Source organism: Vombatus ursinus, unplaced genomic scaffold (assembly GCF_900497805.2).
Source record: "Vombatus ursinus unplaced genomic scaffold, bare-nosed wombat genome assembly UNPS02009132.1, whole genome shotgun sequence".
In the NCBI taxonomy this organism is placed as follows: Eukaryota; Metazoa; Chordata; class Mammalia; order Diprotodontia; family Vombatidae; genus Vombatus; species Vombatus ursinus.
The window spans coordinates 17,253,555-17,275,108 of NW_020948910.1; the positions used below are offsets into that span (position 1 = coordinate 17,253,555).

Here is a 21,554-nt window from a genome sequence, read left to right on the forward strand (position 1 = left end):
CCCATGAAACAGAAGGGGATAGAAGAATGGGTTAGAAACCAGAATCCAACAATATGTTGTTTACAAGAGGCACACTTGAAATAAAAAGTCATACACTGTTAAAATCAGAAGCTGGAACAGAATCTGTTATGTTTTAGCTGAAGTAAAAGAGTCAAGGGTAGTAATCATGGTCTTAGACAAAGCAAAAGCAAAAATAGACTTAATTGGAAGGGCTAACCAAGGAAACTGCATTTTGTTAAAAGGTACCATGGACAATAAAGTAATTACAAAATTTTTTTTACAAGGTTCTCTGATAAGGGCCTCATTTCTCAAATTTTTAGGGAACTGAGTCAAATTCACCAGTTGATAAATGGTCAAAGGATATGAACAGGCAATTTTCAGGAGGAGAAATCAAAGCTCTCTATAGTCATATAAAAGAATGCTCTAAATAACTATTGATTAGAGAAAAGCAAATTAAAATGACTGTGATGTACCACCTCACACCTTTCAGATTGGCTAACATAAAAGAAAAGGAAAATGACAAATGCTGGAGGGTATGTGAAAAAATAGTTACACCAATACACTGTTGGTGGAGTTGTGAACTGGTCTAGCCATTCAAAAGCAATTTGAGACTATGTTCAAAGGGCTATAAAACCATTATACCCTTTGCCCCAGCAAAATCACTACTACGTTTACATAAACAAAATAAAAAAAGAAAGAAAAGGACCTATATGTACAAAAATATTTGTAACATCCCTTTTTGTGGTGGTAAGAAATTGGAAATTGAGGGGATAGCCATTAATTGAGAAATTGCTGAACAAGTGGTATATGATTGTGATATAAGGAATAGTATTGTGCTGTAAGGAATGATGAGGGGGGTGGCAGTAAAAAGATTTGTTTTGTAAAACTTGGACTCAGTCAAAAGGCTGCACCCAAGGACCTAAAAGGTCATATGTGGCCTCCAGGCTACAGGTTTCCCACTCTGGTAGGTAATCTAATCAGTACAATGATTCAAGTCAATTCCAAAGGACTTATAATGAAAAATTATATTGACCTCCAGAGAAAGAACTGAAGAGCTCTAACTGCAGACTATCATATTTTTTTTCACTTTTTCTTGCTTTTTTCAACATTGCTAGTATGGAAGTATATTTTGCATAATTTCACATTATAATTGATGTCATATTGCTTGCTTTCTTAATGGGTTGGAGAGAAGCTGGAGGGAGGGAAAGAATTTAGAGCTCAAAATTTTAAAAAAAGGCTGTTAAAAATAAATAAAAAAATAAAAAATATTTAAATTAAAAAAATATATATTTGGCCAGGAAACCCATGCAGCCTTTCAACTCTGGAGAGACAGGGAGGAGAGGAAGTGCCATTTGTGGAGTTGATGGTATTATATGATAGAACAAGACCAAATAGCAAAACTTAGAAAAGTGATCCACTACTATCACAAATTGAACAAGCATTTAAGTGCCCACTGCATGCAAGGCAAAATGTTGTCTTATTATTTTTATAAATAAATCCTTTCCAGCCTAAACTAAGAGCAGTGGAACTGAGATGAGTGAAAAATGTGGTGCTAAAACATCTTCACCACATAGGATAAGCTGAGTTTGCCAAGGCTTTGGGTTTTGAGGTAGAGTTGGTTCTCAGAATTGTCTAGTGGTTGGATAACTGGTTGGAGATGGTAGTAGAATGGGTTTAATCTGGGCATCAAAGATCACTAAGATGTGCAATTATAAACTATATTTAGAATCATAGACTCACATAATAATTATTGCTTAATCATAACTTGTACAATATTCTTTACTTATTAATAGTAATAAAAGTTTTATAAACTTTTATTACTATAATAAAAGTTTTCCCTCATTTTATATGTATATACTACATGAATTTGTTTTTCAGAAGTCTTTGGACTACATCATGCTCCCATCTCAGTGGCAGAGTTATATGGCAATTTTTGCTCTTTGTGCCTTCAAAACCACTTGTCTGGATACCTTTATTGCAGCTGTATATGAGCATGCAGTGATAATACATCCTGAACACTTAAGGCCTTTTAGCCAGGAAGAAGCCTTAAATTTAATGAACAAAAACATGGACATTTTGGAGCAAGCAATTATATCAGCAGCAAAGCAGGTACTTTTTCCTAATTGTGCCCCCTATTACTATATTGTAGTAGAGTGAGATCCAAACTCTGGAACCTTCACTGAAGAAAAATGACCAGAAACAGGAGTAGGAAATTCACTTGTGGTTGACATTGGCTATAGTACAGTACCTCATCTGATAAAGTTTTGTCAGTTTTAGTGTCTGCGTGCCTAACATCAATCAGAAAAGCTAACACAAGAAACCTAACATAATTTTAGGCTGCATTGAGATGTGTAGTGTCCTCATGTTGGGAGAACACAGTTCTGTTGTATTCTGTGCTGGAGTACTATATTAAATTCTGGGCACCACATTTTCAGAAGGACTTTGATAAGCCAGACAGCATGCAAAGTAAGGAAAGTAGCATAATGAAGGGGCTGGAGTTCATGCCAAAGGCAGATTAGCTGAAGGAATTGAGGATGTTTAGCCTGAGAGAATAGATAAGAATTTAGAGGTACTTGATAGGTTTCTGCAAGTATTTGAAGGAATGCCATTTGGAAGAAAGATTAGACTTGTTTTGCTTGGTGCAGTAGGATAGAAATAAGAGCATTAGGTAGAATTTGCAAAGAGGCAAATTTATGCTTTATGTCATGCAAAATTTCCCGAGCATTAGAACTACCCAAAGTGACATAGGCTACCATAGGAAGTGAGATCCCTTTAACTTGAGGTTTTCAAGCAGAGGCTGGATGAATATATGTCTGGTATTGGCTCAGATTCTTAAAATCTAGCCACTGCTGGGATTCTTATAATCTAGCCACTGTGCAGATTTTCACAATCTAGCCAATAGCCCACAGATGCTCAGATTCCTTAAGAGTCTAGCTAATGTGGCGAATCTTCAATAAACCTTGTTTTTGGTTGAAAGAAGGCTTGGGTTGAATTCTTTCGGGCAGGACCCGCGTGTTGTGATTTTGGGGTCCCAGCACCCCTAAACCGCATCATTTTGGTGACCCGTATGGGGAAACTGCCTAACCCCAAGTTCTTCTCCAGCCAAGACTGGAAGGTATGTAAGCCTCTCCTCCCTCCTTTCTTGTTCTGTAGTTGGGGTCACTCTCCAAGCACCAAGGCTTGGAGGTGCTTTTCTGGCAGACAGTTAGGAGGCTGTCTTGCACTCAGCCTGACACTCTCAGGCTCTCAGTCCACTGGGTCGGTTCAAGGCCATGGACCTGGGTACACCTTCCACGGCATAGAGGACAAGGACGGACACCCCATCTGGAAGTGTATGCCCGATTCTGTTAATTCCCTTGGTGCTAGGGAATTGGGGAAAACTGCAGTTGCTTTTTGGTTCCCTGAGGCTTACTTACTCCTTTCCCTCTGCACCTCTGAATCCTCCTTCATGGAGGTTACAGGGAAAGTTAGAACAGCTAAAAATATCTTGGCATATTCTAGAGGATTCTAGGGCAGTCTTTGCCTGGAAGCATCACCCAGGTTCAGCACATCCTGCTCAAGGTAATGAAGCTAGCCTCCAAACTTGGGTAAGCACGCTCTTTTAAATTTGTAGTTTTAACTGTTAATGATGAGATGTTGATTCTCTGTGTAAAGTAATTTGGAAGTGCATTTAACAAAACTGAAGTCACCTTATTGGTAATGGGTTTGTTTCAAGTTTCAGATTGGTGAACTTTCTATATCAGCTATGTCAAGAAACTTTTCATAGTTTGGTTACTGCTAAAATAATTTAGCTGTTGTTGGTTATTGTTTTAATGTATAAACTAGCCAAAAAGTTTGTTTGGGTTATGTCTGGCTTGCTGAGAATTTGCAAGTGTATAGAAATCTCTAATAATTGGCTTTTTACACCAGGACAAATTTAAGTTTGAGATGTAAATCCTGGAAAAGTTTTTCCTAAACTGTGATTAGTAAAACTTGCTGTTTGAGGTAAAAGCTCATAGGATTTTATTTTGAGTTGTTTGATTGGTCATAATCCATCGATAATCAATCCACCATTTGAGAGAAATGCCACAAGCTACTCAGAGAAGGTGATACTGGTGGGAAGTCAGCATTGGGAAAAGCTGAGAGGACAATTTTAGCTTCAGTCTAAGATGGGATCCTCCTGGCTCAGTTTCCTCATTATGTTCCTTTGAAAGGGAATGTTACCCACCTGGCTATTCCTGAGTCTGGCTATGAGGTGGATTTGATACTGCATGGATGGAAAACTGAATTACCTGAATCCAAATAGAGCTAAGGATGTTTTATTCTCTCATTTGGGCCCTAAATCTAGTCCCTGTTTTATATCTGGGCCCTGCAGTCTTTTCTGTCAGATTTGTGTCTTCCAGACTACAGCCCATTCACCTACAGTTGGTAGCAAACAGCGGGTACTAGTCAATGTCTCCCCATCATGCCCTGGATGCAGCCTGTGCTCGGTTCCAGTCAACCTTCTCTTTGGGACCCCCTCGAGGCAGGGACAGCTCTAAGCCCCTTGCCAGCAGAAAGCAGTTTTAGAAGCCAAGACCTTTGCCCCTTACTCCAAGGGAATTTGGGTCCCATTTGTTTGAGGGGGGAATGATGGGGTTGGGATCTAGACCCCAGAAAGGAAAAACCCTGGACTTTCCCACTTGGTCAAATCTCTGGCATTTGCCTGAGGCTAATAATCCCACCAATTGGCCTTTCATTGTGGCTACACCCAATCTCTCAATCCTTTTGCCTTTAACCTAGCCTGGCCTTCCTTTGTTTTACCTCCCTATGTATGGCCTCCATATGTATGGCCATTTCCCACCCTTAATCCTAGCTGGGCTCCATTCTCCCTTGGCCACGAGGTCCAGGTCCCAGGAGTTCTGTTCACCCCAGCTTATTGGCCACTCCTAGGTCCCTCCCACAGTCTTTCTGTATATCAGGTCCACCTTGTCTCCATTAAGATGCTCAGATTCCTAAAATCTAGCCACTGCTTAGATTCTTATAATTTAGCCACTGTGCAGATTTTCACAATCCAGCCAATAGCCCACAGATGTTTAGATTCCTTCAGAGTCTAGCTAATAGGTGAGTCTTCAATATTTTTAGCTGTTCTAACTTTCCCTGTAACCTCCATGAAGGAGGATTCAGAGGTGCAGAGGGAAAGGAGTAAGTAAGCCTCAGGGAACCAAAAAGCAACTGCAGTTTTCCCCAATTCCCTAGCACCAAGGGAATTAACAGAATCGGGCATACACTTCCAGATGGGGTGTCTGTCCTTGTCCTCTATGCCGTGGAAGGTGTACCCAGGTCCATGGCCTTGAACCGACCCAGTGGACTGAGAGCCTGATTAATGCAAACAACAAATTACGTCAGCTTGGTGGGCTTTGTCTATGACACATTCAGGGCCTCCTACATGCTCTGGGTCCAGTGTTTATGGAAAATATGGCAATTCAAAAAAACAAGTTTTTGGCTGAAAAAAAAAATATATATATATATATACACACACACACACATATGTCTGGTGTTCTCATTCAGGGATGAGTTGTACCGCATGGATTCTTTGGTCACTTCCAACTCGGAAATTCTGTGCTTTTGTGAGTGTAAGGGGAAACTAATACTTTAATTTAAAAATGTTTATAATCAAATTTTATAATTAAAACTCTGATTTGATTAATATTATATACATTTCAGGGATATGTAAAGAAAACATATAGTTATCAATGCCCCCCCCAAAACAGTAAGATTAATTTTTTTAATAGTTGAATTAAAAAAAAGGGTGTAGAAATTCTGTCATTACTAGGAGCCATGGATAATAGGACTTAGAGGTCAAAAAGACCTCAGATTATCTAGTTCATTCCTCTTACAAATAGGGAAGTCAAAACCACAGAGGCAAAAGGTGAAAGGACCAAGGTCAAACAAGTGCACAGAGCTAGATTTTGAAGCTCAGGTCTTATATCATCTAAATCCAATAATTAAAAACAAAAATAAAAGCCAAAGCTATACTACATTACTGCTGTGCTTTCCTACTAGAATTGAGTTTCCTCGTAAAACTTAGGGATTGGATAACATGATCTCTTCTGACTCTTAAAAATCTACAAGTCATAGCATCTGAGTTAAAAATAAAAGAGACAACAAGAAAATTAGTTGTGATAGGTATTCTATTTGGGCTCAGTTTTAGAGGTAGATAAACTATGACACAACTGAAAGAAATCTGATAAAGGTGCTGATGTGGCACAAAGGGTGGATGTTATTTAGTCAGCATTATTACTGTCATAAAGCTTATCTGGTATTATATTAATTAAGTTTATTTTCAACAGGGTGCACATATCATTGTGACTCCAGAATATGGTATTTCTGGATTCATCTCTAATAGACTAAAGATTTATCCCTTTCTGGAGGATGTTCCACACCCAATGGTGAACTGGACCCCTTGTACAGACCACAACAGGTATGAAAATATGTTGTTTCTCCTCAGTCCTTCTTTTCTTAATCCTCTCCTTACTTGACTGTTCTGCATCATTTCATGCTGTGGACAACCTTCTCTTCCTGGATACTGTCTCTCCTCTAGGCTCTCCTACCTATCTCAGTGCTCCTCCTTAGTCTCCTTTGCTAGATATCTTCAACCATATCATGCTTTTTAGCTATAGGTGTACCCTAAGCTCTTACCTGGGTCCTCTTCTCTATAGTCTCTCATTTGGTGACCTCTGCAACACTTATGGAGTTAATTATCATCTCTATGCAAATAACTTCCTGATCTACATCTCTATCTTTAGTCTCTGTCAACAGGCAATCATAACTTCATGAAACTTACATGAAAATCAGGTTTATTACAAGAGAAATGAACATGCATGTGGAACACAGAAGTTTACATTTTTATGACATAAGGATAAAGGAAAGGGATCATATATCTCCACCTAAAGGGGCATGTCATGGGAGGGGCAAAGGTTCAGTAAAGGTGGAAAAAGGGCAAAACCCCTCCAGAAGGAGAGGATTAAGATGATGGTGAAAGCCACATTCTTTTCTCTTGGGAATTGCTAGACTATGAAGATAGGATGATGTGCTTATTTACCAGGTCTCAGCTGCACAAGCAGCTTCTTAGCCTAATCCAGACTGACTGGTGCCTGTCTTGTGCCTGTCTTGACTCCCCAGGACACACAGGGAGTCCAGTTTGGGATGCAAACAACAAATTACGTCAGCTTGGTGGGCTTTGTCTATGACACATTCAGGGCCTCCTGCATGCTCTGGGTCCAGTGTTTATGGAAAATATGGCAATTCAAAAAAACAAGTTCAGGGGACCCCTTAACAGTCCTTGACATCTCTACCTGAGCTCTGGTTACTTATCTCCAAATGCTTATTTGGCATTTCAAATTGGATGTCCTAGAGACATCCCAAACTTAACACGTCCAAAATAGAACTCTTTATTTTTCCTCTAAAACTAATCCATCTTCTGAATTTCCTTATTTCTGTTGAGGGTACCACCTTCCTTCCTGTGTCCCAGGTTCCACAACCTCAGCATTTTACTTGACTCTTCACTGTCTCTCATCTCACATACCCAGTCAGTTGCTAAATCTTATTGTTTCTACTTCTGACCTTTTCTTGATGAAGACATGCTGGATCTTTGTAATAACTACTTCCTTTTTAAGAAACTCACCAACCATTCCTTTAATGATCCATTCTAGAATTTCCCTAGGAATTAAAGTTAAGCTCACTGACCTACAGTTTATAGACACCGTTCTCTTCCCTTTTTGAAAAATTGGGATATTTTCTCTTCCCAAGTCTTTTCCGTTTTCTGTAGTCTTTCACATATCACCAACAGTGGTTCAGTAATATAATATTATTATTAATAATAATAGCTAGCATTTATGTGGTACCTATTATATGCCAGGCACTGTGCTAAGCATTTTACAAATATTACTTAATTTGACCGTCACAACAACACTAGAAGGTAGATGCTATTATTATATCCATTTTACAGATGGGTAAACAGAGGCAAATAATGACATGCTCAGGGTCATGCAGCTAGTATGTATCTAGGGCTGTATTTGAACTCAGCCTCCCCATTCTAGCCACTGTGCCACCAACTGGGCCATTTACCATGGGTTCCCTCTTCTCCCCTCTTTCTCATCTCCTATCACTCATATGCCTTTTTCCACTATCTCATCCTTCACCCCTATCTCACACAAAGAGATCGTACCCTCCATTATCCACACTCTCACATTTATATGAAGCCTCTCTCTATCTACTAGCTCCTTCCATACTGCCTACAAACATCCTCATGTCCTCCCCACTCTCAAAAATACCCTCAGTTGATCCACCTATCCCCACTAACTATAATCCTATATCTCTTTTACCCTTTGTGGCTAAAACTCTTTGAGAAGGCTGTCTACTTTTTTCTTACAATCCATCTTTAGACCTCATCATTCCACTGAAACCGGTGTCTCCAAAGTTACAAATTATCTCCTAGTTGCCAAAGCCAATGACCTTTCCTTAATCCTCAGTCTTCTTGACCTCTCTGTAGCCTTTGACTCTTTTGATCACTCTCCTTGATGCTCTCCTCTCTCTAGGTTTTAGGATACTACTCTCTCTTGGTTCTTCAGCCTTATGTATCCTCATCTAGATCATGCCCTCTAACCGCTGGTGTCCCATACCCAACCTGAAAATTCGAGCAAAAGTTGGGGGATGCTGCTATTTTTCTTCTCCTCCTCCTCTTCCTCTGCCTCTTCCTTCTTCTTCAAATAAAAAAAAAATCTATGAATTTTCTATGTCTGTTTTTAAAAGCAGTTTTCTAAATATAGTTATCCCCTTGTTCATTATGGGTAGATTGCTGTGGTTCATATTTATTTCAGATATAGCACTAGATTTGGGGTTGGGAGACCTGGAATGGAATTCTAGCAGTGTCACTTACTAGATCTAGGATCATATGATAATTTAGAAATGGAAGAGATCACACCTCTTTGTCTCAGTTTCTTTCTGCATTACCTGCCTGCCAGTTATAAGAAAAGTACTTTGAAAACTTGTAAGTTGTAAGTGTTTTATAAATGTGAGAATAAAAAAAAACTATTGTTCACTCTGCAAGTATGATTTGGTATAAAAGGTGATTTGAGAAGTTATTTGCCAGCAGGTGGCACCAGGTTAATGTGTTTTTATTTGTTTTATGTCTATCATGCTCTTCTTCACCCTCCACAATATCCCATTCCGATTGTATTCAAAGTAAACGGAAGGGGTCAACTTAGTTTTTGTCAGTTTGCTCTGTTAACAATCTGTAAAGTCCATTGACTGATTTTTAAATATTTTATTAGGCCAGTTATTTAACCTCTCAAGAAACCAATTTACTTACCTATAATGCTTACATTTCTAAAGGCTTTAAAATTTTCAAATACCTTTTCCCCCTACAACTCCTCTTGTGAATTAGGGTTTGTTTTTTTTTTCTCCTGACTTGTAATTTCACTGATATGGGGAGTTCCCTTTAAGGAAATTCTCTCTATGAATGCAGAATGGCAACTATCTTGAAATTTGTATGCTTAGAGAATTGCCCAGGGACAATTAGGGTTTAAGTTACTTTGTCTCATCACATAACCAATGAATGTCAGACATACCTGAATCCAGGAGTTGAATCCAGGTCATCTTGACACATCTAGTCATTATGGCTTGCTATCTCTGCTATAAAATAGGCAGTATGAGTGTTATTATCCCCATTTTACAGATGAGGTTAAGGGTGTCAAACTCCAGAGTTCAGTTTAAGAAAGACAAACATGATTAGGTTGTGTTTATTTCTCTCAAGCTGTCAGACTTGCATGTGGAGTTGCAGTTGGAACTGAGCTCATTTTGAAGTTACACACAGATTATAAAGCCATGAAGCAAGGACGCACCCCTGATTCAGGATGTCTGGCCTTTTGTCAGCCAAGATTACTTATTTCCAATAAGCAAGGAGGTGTCCCTGACTTCAGGATGTCTGTCCTTTTTTTTAGCCAAGATTACATTTTTCAGTAAAGCAAGGAAGTGCTCCTGACTCAGGGGCAAGTTTAATCTGGTCTTGTGGTTGTTGACCCAGCAAAAGGATTTTGGTTCACTCAGAGAGTATCGCAAAAGATTATTGACATGTCAGTCCAGAAGGGCTCAAATCGTCCTCTCATTTGGCTAGTCCAGGTTTTCAGCCTTCTTCAAATGATGAGGGGCTCAAGTGGGGCTCACAAAAATCTTGCTTGACAACATAACTGAATTGGCAGAGCTGCAACTCAAACTCACATCTTCTGATTCTAAAGCCAATGCTCCTGTTGCATTTATGTTGTCTCTTTTTTTATGAGTTGAGTCCAGAGAAATTTGACAGCTCTAAGAACATTGTCAGCCTATTAAATTACTCAAGGAACCTAATTTATTGCGGAAAATTCAGTCTGTTTGAGAAGACCAAGAATCCCTTTTCTCACATTCCTTTTTATCCTTCAATTTCATTTTGTTATATTAGTTGATTATCCCTTTACTATGGCATATAACCCCACTTGGTATTAATATCACACATTTATATAATGCTTTATACTTTGCAAAGTGCTTTCATAATAATAGCTCCTTGCCTCTTGGGTTGAGAAAACAGAAAGCAAAGGGGATTAAATGACTTAGCCAAGGTTGTGCCTTGTAAGTAGCAGAGCCAGAATTAGAATATGGGACTTCAAATTCAATGGACTTTCCTTTGGGACTTACCTTTTCCCTTTAAATTTTCTTTTGTTTTTTTGGGGGGGGATTCTGTCTGGGCCTGTAATTTTATTAGTTTGGAGAAATACTGTTTATGCAGGCTTCTTCTACCAATGTGCTTTGTCAATTCATCCACAATTTGTAGTTATAAAGAGTTGCGTGGAGCACTGAGAGGCCCATGGTCACATAGCCGCTTTACATCAGAGGCAGGAATTAAACGTGTACTTGACTCCAAGGTCAGCCCTTATTCGCTATGCCAAATATTGCTTCCTGGGACATGCTTTATCTCTTTCTCAAAGAGCTTTGCCAATCTTTGCTCACCTCATTGCCAGAGAATTTTCTCATAGTGTGTATACCCTTTCATAGTCATGTACATCGCCAGCCCTCTTTTGAGAGTATTGCTCATTGAACTTTTATCTTCTTTCTTTTTTGTCCCTGTGCCTCTCTTTTGAATTGTCTTTTTGTGGATAAGACAACTTATTGTAGTATCACTTTTTTCTGTTCACAAACGTATTTTTAAAATTCTGAACTTAAGAAATAAAACATTTCCATAGCAAAGTAGAATAGGAAAAAAAAAAGAGGATTGCACAGGAAACTGTAAATCTATTATGTACAACTTGCTTTTTCCTTTTAAATATATAATAAAGTTATCATATAACTTCTTTTTTTCCCCTTTCCCTCCCTCCTGCCCTAGAGATGGCTACCATTAGATACAAATCTGTGTGTGTGTGTGTGTGTGTGTGTGTGTGTGTGTAAAACCATACTATACATCTGTATTAGTTCTTTCTCTGGATGCAGATAGCATCTTCCTTCATAGGTCCTTTGTAGTGAATTTGGATATTTATAATAGTCAAAATTACTTGGTTCAAAGTTGTAGTATCACTTCTAATTTTTCAGCTGTTAAATTTAGTGGATACTATTTTTTTTTCCCCCTGAACATATACTAGATTTGGCAACACACCAGTGCAAGGAAGACTCAGCTGCATGGCCAGGAATAACTCCATCTATGTGGTAGCAAATATGGTGGATAGAAAGACATGTGATCCCACAGTGTCCAAGTGTCCCTCTAATGGCTATTACCAATACAACACTAATGTGGTATATGATTCAGAAGGGAAATTGGTAGCTCGTTACTATAAGGTATGAATTAGTTTTTAAGTAGTTCAGCAACTAAATGTCAAATAGTAATTACAATAATAAAATAGGTAACAAAGGAGAAATATTGATGATTAGGATTATCAGTAAGAAAATGGTTATGTCAATAGTAATAGAACTTTAGAAGTGATTTTATCAAAGTCACTTACCCACATTGCTTAACTTCATGTTTACAAATAGTAGTATAGCAACTAGAAACAATGTCCTGGTCAGGAAGGGCCCTACAAAGGTTCAACTGTCATCAATATCTCTTATTGAAAAAAGGCACCATTATAATGAATTGGAATGAATGAGAAACAGAAATTACTACTGTATATTGAAGTGTTGTTGTATTTTATTGGTTCCAAACAATGAGAATGGTAGTACAATGTAGTGAATAGTATATTGGACTGAGAGTTGGGTTCAAATCCTGCCTCTAACACCAGTTACCTATGTAAGCCTAAGTATGTCACTTAACCTCTACATGTCTCAGACAAATGTCTAGGATTGATCTAGTAAGCTATTTAAAGGTGCTAATCTTTGTTTTAGTAGAGGTAGGTCCCACAATGGGAATTCCTTATACTGAGGGAATCACAGATTTTTTTGCATGTTTATGTATTCATGCAATAGAATGGGAAGAGTTTATTCTACCAGATTAGAAAGATCAGTCAAAGTATACTTGTCTAGAAAATTATAATTAAGTATTTTTGATAATTATTAAAATCAGTTTAGGATGAGGCAGTGTAAATCATATCTTAATGTTTTTTTCCCATAGGATGCAAAATAATTGTTTTTTATTTCTTTCACTGTAAAAAGAATTATATGGTACTAAATGTATTATCTCTATCTTCCTCAGATGTTTTCATTCTGCCTGAGGCAAAATGAATATTATTTAATCACTATAAGCTTGCACTTGGCCCACATGTATTTAAGCACATTAAAGCTTATATCAACTTTCTTATAAAATGTTTTTTTATGTGTGTGTGTTTATTACAGAAATATATGTTAACGAAGGAAGACCAGTTTGATACCCCATTTGAGACTGAATTGGTGACTTTTGATACAACATTTGGAAAGTTTGGCATTTTAACAGGCTTTGATATACTTTTTCATGACCCTGCGGTAACTCTGGTGGAAAAGTTGAAAGTGGACACAATCGTGTTACCAGTAGCTTGGATGAACAATTTACCATATTTATATCCTACTGCATTCCATGCAGCTTGGGCTATGGGAATGAGAGTTAATTTGCTCGTAGCCAATATCCATAACACTGTCAGTCAAATGACAGGTAATTGACAATTTCTAAAGGACGATTTATGGATTTCCTGTAATAAAACTCTCAGATATCATTTTTTTCTAAGTGACATGCAGACCCTGGTAAAGTATTTATTTGCCATCCTAAAACTTTTGAATCAGCACACTTGGGATAGGCTATACTCAATCTTGATTTTAATTTTTTGATAGTTTCTTCTTTGCTTTTCTAAACTTGGTCATTTAATGTTGACATAAAAGGTTCAAGTAAATTTTTTCCAACATCTTTCTCCTTCTCTACTCTACTTCCCTTTCTCCTGACCCTTAACCCTGAAATCATTGACAATGCTGATATGTGTGCAATATTTTAAATACTATGTGAGTGATAGTTATTTTAAAAGCTATTTAATTTTTTTTGTACTTTTCTTATGGAAAAAAAACTCTTTCTTATTTGCTATTTTCAGGGAGTGGTATCTATGCACCAGATTCTCCCAAGGTGTATTATATGGATATGAATTCTGAGAATGGGACTCTGCTCCTTTCACAATTGGACTCACATCCCAAACTCTCACCACCAGTGAATTGGAGCTCTTATGCCAACAGCATTGAACCTTTCTCAACAGAGCAAGAGGAGTTTAAAGCCTCAATACTTTTTGACAAATTCACTTTCAAAGAACTCATTAATGATACAGGAAACTACACTGTTTGTCAGAACACACTGTGTTGTTACTTGAGCTACAAAATGTCTGAGAAGAGAACAGATGAAGTTTATGTTTTGGGGGCTTTTGATGGACTTCACATCGCTGAAGGGGAATATTACATACAGGTAATCATTTTTGTGAGAATGAAGTTAGGTGGAAAGATTGTTAGAACAGTGAGGTTTATAAGAAAATATCTATTAAATCATATCAAATGTTAGTCTTTAAAGTTTGCACATATTAAAAAAGGCAAAAAACCTCTAGTATTTATGTAGTGTCTTAAGTTTTACAAAGCAATTTATACGTTATCTCATTTGCTCCTCACAACAACCCCGTGAGGTAGGTGCTATTATTATCATCCTCATTTTACCGATTAGCAAACTGAATCTGAAAGAGGTTAAGTGATTTACCTAAGGTGACACACCTAGGAGTCTGAAGCAGGATTTGAACTTGGGTCTTCCAGAGGCCCAGTCCAGCGCTCTTCACACTGAGCCCCGATAAAAGAGCATTGTGGTGTTGTGGAAAAAATACTGGCCAGAAAGGCAGATCTGGATTTTAGTCCATGCTTCTTTATTAAATGGCAGTGTGACATGGTACAAGTAATTTACCCTATCTGGGTCTCTGTTTCCTCATCTGGGGTCCCTTCCCAAATGCAGCTGGAACATTTTATGAAATAAACAACAAATGTTTAGATTAAATAGATTGTTTCAGTCATTATTTTAAGACATTACCACTGCTTTCTGAAGTTGAATTGAATTGAATTAATAATGATAGTCTAAGCATAGGCATGGGTAATTTCAGGTTTTGACAGGGAGTACCTAGGGTCTTGCTCTGTTTCTTAGAAAATATGTTTGAGTATTATTTCAGATGCTACCTGGATGGAACCATGTACTGTACAATTTTTCATAAAAGCTTTGTCAGGTGAATTGTAAGAGTTCCAGATGTATTCTGGGACAAAAGAATGGATTAATCAAATAGGAAGCTTGATTACTTTGCTTCACAAAAGAACAAAAGCAGTTTTATGCTCTTGAACATTGTAACTACTGATTATTTGATCTGCCTCTATTTCACCCAGATTTGTACACTGTTGAAATGCTTGACAACTATGTTAGAAACTTGTGGGCGGCCTGTTGAGAATGCATCTACCGTGTTTGACATGTTCTCTCTGAGTGGCACGTTTGATTCTCAGCACGTTTTTCCAGAGATGTTGCTGAGTGGCCTTCAGATTGCACCTGGAGAATTTGAGGTGGGAGCCTTTTCTGTCTATTTTCGGATAACTTCTTTGTGAGATGAAGGAATGGTTTGTGCAGTAAAATCTAAATGAAAGAATACTGCCATGCCCAGAAATGTTGTAAGTTATAGCCAGTAAGGGGTAAAGTGGCATTTGATGAGCACCAGGAGTACTGGGATATAGATAGAAAATAGGTCTAAGTAAAAATGGTAAACCATAAAGTAGTGTGTATTTACATGTGGGAACAAAGCAATAAATCATTCATTGTTCTGTGATTACTTGACAGGTAGTCAAATTAGTCTTCCATTTCTTTGTTTTAATTAAATTTTATTGATATCTTTTATTTTTTGTATCACCAGAATTTTTCTCAGTATCTCTCCCTTCTCCTTCCCAGCAAACCATCCCATGTAACAAATAATAGTTTATAAAAAAAAAAAGAAAAAGAAAAGAAAAAATCAACACAACTAATCAGTATGTCAAAAAAATCTGAAAATATATGTAGTTCTTCACATTTGTAAAACTCCCACTTCTCTAAAGGAACAGGATATGCTTTACATTTCTCTTCATGCTTGTTCTTTTTAAATTTGCAACAATCACTTGATTTTTTGTGATGGTTCTTTTCATTGATATTATTGTAGTCATTGTATAAATGGTTTTCTTGGCTGTGCTTACTTCACTCCCTATCAGATCACATAAGTCTTTCTTTGCTTCTCTGTATTCATGTTTCTTATCTCTTGCCTGACAGTAATATTCCATTACATTCATATACCATAATCTGTTTAGCTTTATCATAATTGATGGATATCTGCTTTCTTTCTAGGTCTTTGCTATCAGAGAGTTCTACTATGAATATTTTGGTGTTTATGGGGACTTTCTTTTTATCAATGACATCCTTGGGGTATATACCTTTTAGTGGAATCTCTGGGTCAAAAAGTATTGACATTTTAGTCACTTATTTCCATAATTTCAAATTGCTTTCTAAACTGATTATACTGATTCACAGCTCCACCAACAATATCCTGATGTGCCATCTTGTGCCACAACTTCTCCAATAGTACTGTCCTCAGACCTGGGCAAGAAGGGCTTCTGCTCTAGGCCCAGAGCTTCCAGGGCCCCTGTGCTTTGGATGACTCCACTAATCTTAGGCACAAAAAATTATTAAAGAGGTAAAAGAGTAAGAGAAAACCCTTGCTGTTGCTTTGGAAACCCTCAGGCCTGACTAGACTAAACTTAGGCTTTTGTGAGTGTTGCCTCATGTGAGGAGGTAAATGTATTATTATCTCCATTATACAGGTGAGGAAATGCTATGCCCAGAGTCATGCAGTAAGGACTTGAGGCAGAATTTCAATTTAGACTTTCCTCACTCTGAGATCAGTGTTCTCTCCACTGAGCCACCTAGACTTGACATCTCAATCACTATATTTACAGCATTGGAAATAGGAAATTTAGATTTGGAAACATACTTTTAAATTTTCTTTTGCTTCAGAGGAGAGACTAGAATAATGGGTATAAAGTGGGTATAGGTATAATGTTCTAGAAGACAGATTTCGGCTCAGTGTAAGTTGCTGTTGAGAAGCAGCTTGGCATAGGCCAGCTGCCGCCTGATACATGTTATCTATGTGACCATGGGCAAGTCACTTAAACTCTCAGGGCCCTTTGCCAGTCATAGTGTCTGGGCAAATCATTTAAACCTGTTTGCCTCAGTTTCTTTATCTGTAAAATGAGCTAGAGAAGGAAATGGCAAACCACTTTAATATCTTTGCCAAGACGCCCCCAAAACAGGGTCATGAAGAGTCAGACACAACTGAAAAACAACTGAGCAACAGCTTAATGTTCTGAGCAGTTAACTACTTTTGATGTTCTGCATTGCTTCTTAGAATTTGTAATATGCTCCATGTTGGCAGTTTCAAAATCCTGAGTGCTTAGGGGTAGATAGGTGGCGCACTGGCCCAGAAGTCAGGAGGACCTGATTTCAAATCTGGCCTTAGACTAAACACTTGTCACTAGCTGTGTGACCCTGGGTGAGTCACTTAACCCCAATTTCCTTAAAAAAAAAATCCTGAGTGCTTTACCTAAATTCTTAATGACTCACAAAATAAGTCACTTTCTTTACTAATGTTATGATTGTGCGTGTAATAAATTTAAATTGTAAAAGTTTCTCATTTAAAGAAAGGAACAGATAGGCAGTTGCCACCAAAGTGTGCTTGACTCTAACTCATATTACATAAGATGTCTTCCATTACACTGTATTATATTAGAAGCTGAATATTTTAATTTTGTACCTTTTGTGTTTGTGTATATTTAACAACAGTGCAAACAAATAGGGTGTGGTACAAATTTAATATGAAAATATTGTTATATCAACAATTAAATGTAAGTTCCACTTGGTTTAATTTTCTTAAATTGTAATTTTGATGTATTTTGCATATTTAATATAAAGTAATTTGAGAAAGATAGAGCTATTATATCTGAGGTTTCATAGAGCAGGACACTATGAAATGTAAAGACAATATCAACATTCCACTATTTGGCTTATTTGTAATGCCAACATAACAATATTTTTAAAATAATATTTTAAATTTTAATGTAAAATGCAACAAAATTATATTTAAAATTATGTATTTCATGAAAACAAACATTATCAGGTCTTTCTATGAATGGCCTTTTTCATGTAAAACATGCTGAAATAGAGTTGTAATCTATAATGAAGTTTTTACTCACTTTTATTCTTTATACATGCTGTTACAAAAACAGCAACACTTTCAGTTTTTCTTGAAATGTGTATTATTGAGGAGTGATAGTGAGCTGTTCTGTGTATTCTACCTTATGGGTATCAGCTATTGTATAGTGTTGAAAATACTTTCTAGAAATGAAACTATGGATATTTGTGAGGTGGAGAGAGACTGTAGGCAGCCTAAGAGTGAGGTGAGCAATCCAAGTATAAACTGTTTTTCTCGAATGTCTGGCGAATATTGTTTCATATAGCTATGAGGATGAGTGGGGGATTCATTCTTTGAAAGTCAGGGATCAGCATCTTCAGGTAATTATAGCACAAGTGGTCATGTGAACTACAACAGTAACCAAATTTTAACAATTCTGTACAGTTCAGTATTTTTAATCTCAATACTTCTTATAAAAAGGTGAAGATCGTAAGTTAATTATTCCAAATTTTCATCAACAAATCATTACATAGGAGCCATGCACTTTGTAATACATTTTAAAAATCAAATTGTTTATATAGATTGCTTTGCTTCCTCCAAAAAAAAATTTGCTTGTTGCCTTGTATACCCCAGAGGAGGTTCTTTCCTTTGTCATTTACCATTTTCATCATTATCATTGCCAATTTGCTGAGTGTGATTTGAAACCCTATGGTTGCTTTCATTTGCATTTTTCTTATTCATAATAATTTTAGTAATTTGGGACATTCTTTCATATGGCTGTTAACCATTTGAAATTCTTTTGAGAATTGTTTATTTATATCCTTTGACCACTCATAATATCTATCTATCTATCCAATCTGTTAGTTGTCTTTGTGTCTTGTTTTTTTTTTTGTTTGTTTGTTTTGTTTTTGTTTTTGTTTTATTAGTGAGACAATTGGGGTTAAGTGACTTGCCCAGAGTCACACAGCTAGTGAATGTTATGTGTCTGAGGCCGGATTTGAACTCAGGTCCTCCTGATTCCAGGGCTGGTGCTCTATCCACTGCACCACCTAGCTGGCCCTGTCTTTGTGTCTTGGATACCAAATCCTCATTTGAAAAATCTGATACAAAGATTTTTTTCTATTTGACTATTTCCCTTCATATCCTACATGCATTTGTTGCTGAAGCTTTTCAGTTTCATATAATCAAAATTATCTATTTTATCTTTAATAATTGCCTCTGTCTCTTGGAGATTTAAGAATACATCTCCTACTCATAGCTATGTAAGGCGCATGATCTGTTTCTGTTTAAATTTTTTATAGGATAGTCTTTGAAATTAATGTCACATATCCATTTTGAATTTATTGTGGAATATAGTTTTAAGATGTTGGTCTATGCTTAATTTTTGCTGTACTGCTTTCCAGTTTTCTTAGCAGTTTGTATTGATTACACATATTAGTTACAATGGTTTCATTATAAGATGTCTGGTATTGTTTTTATTTTATGTTTTCTTCCATATTAACAGCTAACAATACATATTAACAGTTAACAGTAACATATCTTATATGTTATAACATGATGTATTAACAGTTAATAATTTGAATTCTCTTGTCTGTGACTCATCAACCAATTTAACCTATTTGTTAATAGTTTCTTGGTTCATGAGTTTGGAGAGATTTTGTTTATAATATCATATTGAAGTATTGTCTCTTTTTATTATTAATGGAAGCAACTCATTTTTTTTTTGTTTGTTTTTGTTAGGTTTTAAATGATGGACGCATAGTAAATGAGAATGGTACATCTGGACCTGTCTTAATGGTGACTCTATTTGGGAGGCAATATGAGAAGAACAAACCAACAAATGCTTCAATTGATCTGGGATCTGCATTATTGATGAGGATAATAACTATGGTTTTTGTTCTGTACTCATCAATTTGGTAGGAACTGCACAATATTATGTTGCCTACCGTTTGTTTTTTTCTGATGGTAAGAACATATATGTCTGGACAGCTTTCCTACCCTCAATAGTTCTTAGGTGAATGCCTCGGTTAGTATAATCCCCACCTTTCTTTGTAGTGTTGAAAAGTTATTGAGCTACAGTGGCACATTTAAGCCCACCAAATGATACCAGTAATTGGAAAGTACTATGAGAGAATCTACCACATGCTTATAAAAGCAGGACCATTGATACTACTTGCTAAACTACATCACTACTATTACCAAGTGCATCTTGCCATTGGCAATGGGAAGAGCACTGGTTCTGAGTTCAAATTCTATTCTTGACATTTACTGTCTGTGGGATCTTATGTAAGTCAAATCTCCCTGGGCCTCAGCTGCCACATCTATAAAATGAAAAGGATGTACTCTTTTATATGTGTATAACATTTTAAACAGGATACCCTAGGACAAACATTCTCTCATGCCATTCTCCTAACATCCCAGTGAGATGAGCAATATGAGTATTGTTATACTTCAAATGTGGCAATTGATGCTCAGGGACATGAGTCATAGAATCTTGAAGTGAAAATTGATCATCTGCTCTAACCATTACCTTAAACATGGATCCTACTTTTATCCTATCCCTTCCAAGTGGTCCACAAACCTCTGCTTCATGACTTGACCGCTGTCACACAGTCATTATGTGATAGAGTCAGGAATTGAAAATTGTCTCTTCAAAGTACGTTTTTAGATTGATTTTGTTTCATGTTTGTGTTATTTCATATTTGTACTGTTTAGTCTTAGCATGTATTAGGACATTGACAGTGAGATGAGAATCCAGTTTCTTGCTATTTAGGCGATCCAGGGTTTTACTTTCTTGGCAGGCACTTAGGCTCATGTCTATTGACTTCTGAGGTAAATTTCACTGTTTTAACTGTCATGTTTTTTTTTATTGCCTCTTTGATTTGTCACATATTTCTATCTACAAATAACAAATGCTAGTGCTTCTTTGAATGGATAGATCTCAAAAGAATTTTGTAACAGAGGCCTTTACTACAGATCCTTGAACAAATTCACTTAAGATCTATGTATGAATTCTGCCAGCCCCTAAATGGCTTCCCCATCACTCACGTGAGTCCTTCATTGCTATACAATATTAACAATTCCTTTTGCTTTTTTATTATAATCATAAGGTTCAGAATGGTTTTTAAATAAAGTGTACTAGAATCCTGTGAAATATAGAAAACAAATACAGTTGTCAAACTGTTCATCAAAGGAAATTTAATAAATGTTATAAGTGGAGAAACATTGAAATCCTTGTTTCTTTTGTAATTAATTGATTGGTTCAATATTTATTAGATTCTTAAAATTCACTTGGACTAATATTTACAAATTCTCTATAAAATTCAGAGGGCTTTGTAATTTTATTTTTTCCTGTAGATGAGCTTTTTTACTGTCTCAGTTTCTCTTTGACAAACTTTGTATTTCTTTGAAAGTGCCATCTCCTTATTGGAGTCTGTACTAAAGTAACTTTGTATAAATGACGTGCATTAATTAAGCCTTTATCTAGTTCTGATTCCTACCTTGTCCAAAGTTCATTAGGAATTAGTAACAACAACAGTAATAATTTTTGTCTTGACCTGTGTTTTCATCAGTGTAGGGAACTCCTGGTAAGAAAACTCTTTTTACCAAGGTAGATTCAAAAGTTTTCTACCACCTATGATCTTATAGAGTTGCCTGGGACACTGCGAGGTTAAATGACTTGCCCTGGAACCAGTTGTATTTCAGAGGCAAGACTCATCATCATCATCATCATCATCATCATCATCATCATTATCTAGCAATAATAATAATAATAATCTTATTTTTATCATTTTTGATGGAATTAAGATAAAAATGGACTCAGAACAATTTTCTATTCTGTCTTCTATATTTAATGATCTATGGATGGTTGCACAAGTGAGTAAAGTAACTTTTTTGGTA

The 21,554-nt window shown here is 36.6% G+C and overlaps 1 protein-coding gene across 1 annotated transcript; it reads left to right on the plus strand.

The window, feature by feature from the left end:
* The first annotated feature begins 1,896 nt into the window (after positions 1-1,896).
* LOC114034904 (pantetheinase-like) lies at positions 1,897-19,574 on the plus strand. The gene is made up of 7 exons (XM_027850731.1): positions 1,897-2,109; positions 6,312-6,442; positions 11,628-11,820; positions 12,811-13,102; positions 13,530-13,891; positions 14,839-15,009; positions 19,395-19,574. Exons 1-7 carry the CDS (start codon positions 1,897-1,899, stop codon positions 19,572-19,574), a joined length of 1,542 nt encoding a protein of 513 aa, XP_027706532.1.
* Positions 19,575-21,554: the final 1,980 nt, after the last annotated feature.